This window comes from Porites lutea, chromosome 10 (genome assembly GCF_958299795.1).
Source record: "Porites lutea chromosome 10, jaPorLute2.1, whole genome shotgun sequence".
Taxonomy (NCBI): domain Eukaryota; kingdom Metazoa; phylum Cnidaria; class Anthozoa; order Scleractinia; family Poritidae; genus Porites; species Porites lutea.
Window position 1 is genome coordinate 14,453,959 of NC_133210.1, and position 8,565 is coordinate 14,462,523.

Sequence of the window (8,565 nt, forward strand, 5' to 3'; positions counted from 1 at the left end):
TTTTACAAACGGCAAGCAACTTACTTCTGTCCACATCAACTCTTCTGTTTGTGTCCATGACATCAAGACGTTCGTAAAAGAGCATGTAAGCGTTCCACCATCTCTTCTGCCTTCTATAGGACATCCTGACAAAGACAATGAGTAAGTGACATTGGCTATGGCATGAAACAAAAAGATAAAATAAGGCGGACCGGAGCAAAGAGAGGAGAAATGCTATTTAAATCCCTGTGTGCTACCAAATGATACTAGGAGAATCACAATGATCCCACAGGTAAATAACCTTTGTCTAATTTTGTATTCTCACTGATGAAAAAACATTCGTCCCAAACCGTTTGAGTTTGTTAAACCTTAATCTGTAAGCACGGTTTCCTTAGGACCCGCCATTTTGAAAATGAAATAACGTGGTTTTCCAGTGTCGCGTTATTTTTACCTGCGTAAACAAATTAAATACGATAAATGAAAGGTCGCGCCTAAAACTTTCATTCACGTGCGACATTTCGCATCGCATCTCTACAACAAGATTTGCTGCATTAAATGTAGCAGCGTGCAGCCACGCGGATTAAAAAAAAAGATGCTCGCATTTGCAGGCAGGCAATGTTGCACCGAGAGCCCTGAATTTCTAGTTTTCTTGAGTTAGAATGGAGAGTTAATTCACTGATCTGATCAGAGCGATTTTAACATTATGGAATGGTCACAGCAGCACATCGAGGATTGGGCGCACCTTTTTAGCATGTGGTCAAACACTTCTCCCATGTACTCCCCACCAAAACACTGAGTCTTCAACTCCTGTTAATCAATTAAAAACACCATCAGCTACCAAAAGAAACACTGCGACGCAAAAGAATAACTCACGAACAGAAAAGAAAGAGAGGAAATCACAAATGAATGAATAACTAAATGAATAACTACATCAGCAAGTCACAAGTACCTCATCGTCATCCATTTTGCATTCTGAGACCTCGCCGTCATCAAACTTGAACCATTTAGGGGCCAAGTCGGGACACACTCTAAACAACAACAACAAAAAGAACAAAAAATTGACTATCAAAATATAATAACGAGTGTAAGGCAGGCTATGTGTTTCTGGTATAAAGTGACAAGGGATTGCCTATCTCTATTCCCTGCCTCTTGTCACGGAAGTCGATGTCACGCAAGTTGACGAATGTCACTCGACTACGGGTACGCGATTTTCTCAATACTGAGTATTGCTCACGCGTGAACTAGCGTCATTTTTGGGGGGGAAGGGGAACGTCATAGCCGTCGTCATTCTTCTAAGAGTTTAAGCGAGAATATCGAAGTGGCGGAAACAAGTCATCAAATGTTGCAAGTTCTATCATTTTGCGATCGGGAGAGGGTGTAACCTCCTTCACTAAAGGTAACAGTGTTAACGTTTCTGGTGAAAAATGGTAAAATGAAGCTTTCCAGGGAGTCTATATTTTGAGAATACGCGAAAAAGCTTTACGTCAGATCTCACACTCGTTGTCGTACTCGTCTTAGAATTTGAAAGTCTCTATTCTCGCTAAAACTCGTAGTAGACAGACAACGGCTACCACATTTTCCTGCCAAAATTACGTTGGTTCGCGCGCGTGCACTACCTAGTAGTCTATTGAAAAAATCTCGTTCTTGTAGTCGTACTTGTCTTAGAATCTAAAGCTCTCTGATGACTAGTACCTCTGAAGAACGTAAGAATAATAGTGTCCCCCACTCGCTTGTCCACTGTGAACTAAGATGCCCACCAAGCGGAACTTTGTGCTTTTCACTTCTTTAATCTTCTTGTCTTCCTCAGATACATATTCAATGGTGTCCTCTGTCATTTCACCTTGAACAAAAGTTATATTTTAAGACAGCAACTTGTAAGAATAAGACCCCGTCCACAAGTATCTGTATATTTTTGAAAACAGAGATTTTGATATTCTGTATTAGCCTTCCGAAGGGACAACTGACATTTCAGACTAATGACTTACCTTGAAGCTTGGCTAATCCAAGTTCTGTAAACGGTTCCATGTCAATGTCACGGGGAAACTCAAAGTAGTCATTGAATTTAACCGCACACTCCCTGAAAGACAAAAGAATGAGGATGGTATTCCTTCATTCAGTGCTTACCTGAGCTGTGCATGTATACCGCTGAATAAATACTTTGTCATGCAACGCCAGACAGAAACAACCGTACAAGCCTCTTGCACCATAAAGCGTAATTTCTTGAAAAAACCTCAGTTTTGTTAATGCAGTTTTTGTCCAGTGTTGCTAATTTCAAAAGGTTTCAATACCAACTCAACCGCATACTTTAACAGAGGAATCGCCGCGACGATTTTAGCCGCGACACGGCATTGTAACATTGTTGCGACATTGTTTTGAAAAGTTACAGCATTGTTCGAACATAGCAACGCTGTGTTGCGCTAAAAATCGTCGTTGCGAATCGTCCCGTAAAACACCACCTTGAGAGAATGAATCAAACGTGGTGCGGATACGTTCCGCATACTTTGAAGTACTTTTGATGCAGTTTGGGGGGTAAATTAAGAGCTTGCGAGCACAGGACTCTCAAAATTTGTCTCCAGAAAGAAACTAAAGGAATTCCGGGCCCGCTATAATTTGCCACAGCTGTTGCGGTGTCCCTGCCAACGTTCTTTCTGTTTGTTTGTTTGTTTGTTTTTTTGGCGAAGAAAATAAAAAAAATTAAATTAAATTAAAAAATAAAGGGTTACCTTTCCCAGTCGTAGTCAAAGCGCTTGAGCTGAATAGCCAACACTCTAGGAAGCTTCTTTATGCACATTCTCTTCACTGTATCAACCTGAAAAAGCAATAAAAATAATATCCAAATATAGAAATAAATAAGAATCAGCTAGGTTACTTCCGTTAGGGTTAACAATAATAACAGTGTACATTATGCGAGCATGCGACTGAATTCTAACTTTAAAACAAGGAATTTGCTGGAATACAACATTAAGGTACCTTCTTGTCACACTTTTCACAATGATATGCGTTGGCGCCTTCAAGTAAGTCACCCTTGACAAACTGCTCCAACGAGTCCACTAAGCTGTGATGATTGCGTATGTCCACGTTCAGTGCAATGAATGGAGCCTCGCGAGAATACCTGCATCGGCAAACAACACAAATAATATAATTTAGATTAACCCAGTTTTCACTGAAGAACGACACAAAAAGCTCTCTCTGAGACGGACGCCTTTGGGGCCAGCACCAAATATCCGTGTACAAAAGGTATCCACCTTACAGACACAGGCTGATTTAGCAACAGAACGGGAACGTCAGTTGACGACGGCGTCCACAAATCAAACAACTGGCTTGACCGATGGCAGAGCGACAAACTGGGCACTGGAAGTCGAGTTTAGTCCTTTCCTCGCGCTTTCCCACCGTCAAATGACGTTCCCGTTCTGTTGCTAAATCCCGTGACCTTCACTTAACATTACTGTTTTCTGGTCTTTCACAAAAAGATCTGTCTAAAGGAAAGTAAAGTTTGGTGAAAATTTATTCCAAACAAAATTATTGTCACGCTTGTCACACAAGGTTTGCCGTCTTCTTTCCTCTTCCGTCCAGTTGCGTAAGTTCACTAGCAACAAAAGACTACTGAAGAACAACAAGGACCAACACTGGGCGCACGTTAAGAGAGAGTGGACTGAGTACAATGAAAAAGATGACGTCACTTCACAGGCAATTCGAGTTTGGACTTCACAACTGATCGCAAGCTAATTTTGATGACCAGGCAGCAGAGGTGTTGGATCCTTGCTTTCTTGAATTCAGTGAGTTCCCAGAAGTAATGGAAGACTAAGTCTCAATTCGCCACTCAAGAACGAGAAGAGAACTGGATCGAGCTAACGTTCGCAAAGACTTCTGGGACTGTTACTAGGGACAACGCGTTCCTAGTAACGATCCCAGAAACAATTGCGGGACGTATTTCGGCTCCAGTTCCCTCCTCGTTTCCGTAGTTGCGAATGGGATGAGAGGACTGAATACGGCATTACTGTCCTCACCAGTAACATAGCAATAGAAAGGGTATTCATACCTATGCGGACATCCTTTACAGATCTTCTGATCAGCAAAGCTTCCACCCAGTATGTCAGAGAACAGTGGTTTGCTGCTTAACGCCTTTAGGCCTTCGTCTAAGTTGTCAAGCAAGTTGTTGAAAAACTCCAAGGCATCGTGTTGTTCGCGTAAATTTACAGGCTCACCCCAGAGTCTGTCCAAAGGCAAGAGCACAACTTGGTTAGCAACTCCTTAAGTTCTTAACGCTTCATCGTCAAAAACCCGACGAGATCGTAAAGAATCTCTTCTAGTCATTTTAAAATCGTACCGACCAAGAACTACTGAGCAGTACTGACGTTGTGTATGTGGATAGCATTCCTAACCCCGATTAAGAGATTTTTTTTATAATTAAAGCATTGTGAGACGGTTTGCCTTCCACCATTTTACAAAATCAAATTACGCATAAAACTCACTTGAAAGTTTTCCAAAATCCTTGAGGAACGTGGAACTGTAACTGGCTCTGGGCAAGGTGTCCAAAGATAAACTGAATCTGATTTAGCACGCTGACTTGATATCTCTTTAACTTCTCCTCTTGGTCTTTTACCTCGATTTCTTTGTCATTCTCCCGACTGTCCTCCGACTGATACCCAGTGTCGATAGTGTTCTCGCTCTCCGATTTCTCTTCCACATCGACTCCATCTTCGTCTTCTTTTGTTGCAGCTCCGTCCACCTCCAGCACGCCCTCGCGCAGTTCAGGTATCATAAACAACTGGAACGGGGAGTAGAACACTTAACCCTTTAAGTCCCAAGATTGACCAACATCAACTTTCTCCTCACAACATCAATACATTATCAAAAGAAAAAGTTATGAGATTTTAAAAAATGATCACCTCAGGGAAAATGCTTTGATCTTTTATCAAATTCTCTCAACTATTTCTTTAAGGAAATCTATGGAGATCAGTTTGGAGAATTTGTATGTGGATATCAGGGCTCAAAGGGTTAACAAGGAGAGAGCCAAGATGGCTGTGAGCCCAAGTATAAAAAGGGCTATATGGGGTAAGCACAATTATTCGAGCTACCTAGTAGTTTACTTTGGCCCAAAACGTTTTCTTCTCATTGCACTATTCATCTCTTTTGGATACGAAAACGTTAAAGAGTATTTAAGTAGAAGTGGTACAGGTCCTAGCTCCACTCCTGTTAGGAGACGTGGGATTTTTTCCGAGTCACTTATGTCACTAACTGAAGAAACATCACCCTCGCTCACAATCGTATAACCAATTTTGTGGGCTTCTTGCATCGCCCTCTCTCCACCTATGTTCTATCACCAATTTATTGGACACAATTACATGAAAATTATTGAACATGGTTTGATTACACCTTGAAGAATGAAGCAATGCCTTTAAGTTCTTTTGTTGTTTAAGGCCATCTTCTGCCTCACCGAGCATAAATTCAAACGTAGTTTACACGTTATTGGGAAGATTCTCATGATGCTCCCCTGATAACAAAACGTGTTTGCACTTGACTTAGAGAGCCTTAATATACCTACCTGCTGAATAACTGAGTTCATGTAACACGTAGCCCCGGCATTCTTGAGTCCCACATATCCTTTATATGGGCGTGGTCCGATAGGGGGAAGATGTTCCCACTCGTTCAAGACGGCATCCTCACCTGACGTGAAAGGAAAAAAAGATGAACCATTAAAGCCAGAATAGAGAATAGATATTGATCTTAGTGAACTGGTAATAACAAAAGGTTAGGGGGTACGGGCGAGTTTCAGGCCTCTAATCGAAAGTCAAAACGCTCTTGCTCCAGTGCTGACGTTTTGCATAAGATAGCCGATGTCAAAACGCGCGTGATCGGATCACGAGTTACAGAATACAGACTGTGTTCTATGCATTCCATTCAAAAGGTGATGTTACACGGAACACAACGTTGCAATGTTGGAAAAGTGTTGCAACCATTTGAAACAATGTCGCAACAATGTTGGAGCGCTGTGTTGCACTAATAATAGTCGTTGCAAATGTAACATCACCTTAAGATTAATATTGCGGGCTCCTCTTGTCGCCCGCAAATAAACTGTCACAAAAAAGGTGCAGCAATAAATCTAAGACTGAAAAAAAAAGTAAACGACTGCCAAAGAAAAACAATTTTCAAAAATGCTAAAAACTCTCAGATAGTAAAAATTTTACCATTTTAACTTGTTTAACATCAACGTTTAGTTTGTTTATTAATTCAACGCTGAAAAACACTGTGAGATACTCTCTAACTGCAGTGATTATTTACCAGAGTAGTAGAAATCACAGAGAATGTCGGACAAGACTTTAAGGTTTTGAACACATCCTCGACACAGGGCAACCAAGAGATCAAACGCAGCCACAAGTGTTTGTGGGGTGGAACAGATTGGTGTGACTCGCTTACTCCACACTTCATCTGGCAAAATACAAAAATACGTACAATATACACGCTTTAGACCGATGGTATCTGAAATGATTTAATTGCTTTGAGGCAGTGAATGAATAGGTTACGCGCTCTTTTATGCTTTTCAAATTCCGTGACTTTCCATGATTTTTCCATGACCTTTTCGACTTTTCTATGAATTAAGATATAGCTGTCACTTTCGAGAATTTTCAAAACTCTGCAAAACTATTGTTGTTTTTGTTTTTCGTTTTTTTTTTTTAACCTAAATCAGTTCAACAGACAAACTCTGATGTCCACCATAACGTGCGCCGTTCGTACTACTATAAATTACATTTCTTCAAAAATTACATGTCCTTGCTTTGACATTTGAAGTAACTTATCTATCAAACTTCAATTCAATTAATTTTTAATGACTTTCCATGACCGATAATTAAATTCCATGACTTTCCACGCCTGGAAAATGAAATTCTTAAACTTTCTCGACTTTCCAGGTTTTCCATGACCTCTGCGAGCCCTGAAAGCCCCAGATGTATGATCGAAATAACTACCTACAACTTTAAGCAACCCTGGTGTTCTTTTGCACTACTGCTGTGATTTCCCTCCCCAATAATACTTGATGGAATAAACATAAACAACACTAACACCAGTAGGTTGGAATTATTGCACTCGTTTTGTGGTCTTTGAACTATTACTTTACCACTACTATTTTCACGTTTTCTCGCTTTCCAAATTACATTCAAAAGTAAAAAAAAAACATGGAGGTACACCACACAAAGAGAAATTATTTCCTTTTATAATTTGAACTACATGAAAAGTTTTTAGCGGGCCACACGTACCACTGCCGTTCCTGGCTTCAACAATAAGTTTGGAAGCTGGAAAAACAAAATCCTCCACAAGATCCTGAAAAAAAAATTACAAAACACTGGTATTACTTTAAGCTCAACATCAACGCCAAGTAAACAAGATAATATTTTTTTACTTCTCCCAAAAACAATTTTTCGCATGTCCAAATCACAGTTTTAATTTTTCATCTCCATGGTTGCTCATTTAAAAGAAACCTCTTTAAATTGGGCATTATTCGTGCATGATGCCATTTGTTTTTCCACATTGTTTAATCGGTGCAGAAGATAACGTTGTTTTGTTTGTGATTCATAACGCAGTCTCTAAACTAGTTAGAGACCGTTAGATTCGAGGAAGAGGACCAGATTTATAAAACTTGACGTTTTTTCGCCTATTCTCTATAAATGTATACCATGGAAAGCTGCATTGTACTTTTCGCATTGCTATTTTTGTTGAAGGAGGTTAAAAAATAAATTAAAAAAAAAAAATTGTTTCCGCCACTACGACGTTTTAGCTAAACCCGGGGTAGAATGACCACGGCTACTGTGTTTTCCCGCCAAAATGAGCTTACGCAGCAGGACAGGAGAGGAAAGACGACGCCAAAACCTTGTGTGACAAGCGTGTTTGGTGCTTAAGTTCCCTAATCACGCTGGTTCACCCACGCGCCTTATTTAGTATTAAGAAAATCTCGTCCTCGTCTTAGAATCAATAGGTTTCTATAAATATAGCGAATCACAACATGAGATGACACTGAAATAAACTAATCACCTCTCAGTGTAAGCAAATGCAAGTAATATTTACCTTAATGAGATTATAACCATCCTTTTGTGAGCCAATAGCGTACTTCTTCTGAGCAGGCTGGAAGAGAAGAAGTTCTCTAGTGACTCCTAAATGACCCTCCAAAAGAGCGTCATCAACAGGAGAACGTCCTTCCTCGTGGGACAAAACAAGTTCCTGAAACCAATATCATTGCATTAGTACAGACAAAAACATCCGATATCAATAGCTTCCTCCGTAAAATCAACTTTTGGATTGTCCCGGAGACGAGGACTGCGTGACGAGCCCAAAAATCAGGAGCTTAAGCAAAAAAGACTGCGACGACTACGAAAACGTCAGTTAAAACGCGTGTTCGCGCTGCCATATTACCCATTACAACGGCAATGTCTTTCAGAAAACGTTTCCAAAATCCACTGTCCAAACTGTGATGGGGTGCCCGGGGATGTACTTCGTTATATATGGCCTACACGGTGAGGTGCCGCTGGACATGGTATGGTTTTTGACCTCTCTATCCTTACCAGGGCAAATAATTTCGCGCGAGTCTGTCCTGAA

General features: G+C 40.5%; 1 protein-coding gene across 1 annotated transcript in view; it reads right to left on the bottom strand.

Annotated features, from left to right (window-relative positions):
- Positions 1-8,565, bottom strand: part of LOC140949564 (ubiquitin carboxyl-terminal hydrolase 9X-like) — a 59,170-nt gene that overhangs the window by 10,620 nt on the left and 39,985 nt on the right. Inside the window, exons 40-52 of the mRNA XM_073398722.1 lie at positions 8,038-8,190; positions 7,233-7,296; positions 6,262-6,408; positions 5,525-5,646; positions 4,452-4,747; positions 4,019-4,192; positions 2,950-3,091; positions 2,703-2,788; positions 1,965-2,056; positions 1,672-1,819; positions 929-1,007; positions 722-786; positions 25-125 (exon numbers count right to left, since the gene is read on the bottom strand). Coding sequence (XP_073254823.1) covers positions 25-125; positions 722-786; positions 929-1,007; positions 1,672-1,819; positions 1,965-2,056; positions 2,703-2,788; positions 2,950-3,091; positions 4,019-4,192; positions 4,452-4,747; positions 5,525-5,646; positions 6,262-6,408; positions 7,233-7,296; positions 8,038-8,190 — 1,669 coding nt within the window. The remainder of the gene's footprint in view (positions 1-24; positions 126-721; positions 787-928; positions 1,008-1,671; positions 1,820-1,964; positions 2,057-2,702; positions 2,789-2,949; positions 3,092-4,018; positions 4,193-4,451; positions 4,748-5,524; positions 5,647-6,261; positions 6,409-7,232; positions 7,297-8,037; positions 8,191-8,565) is intronic.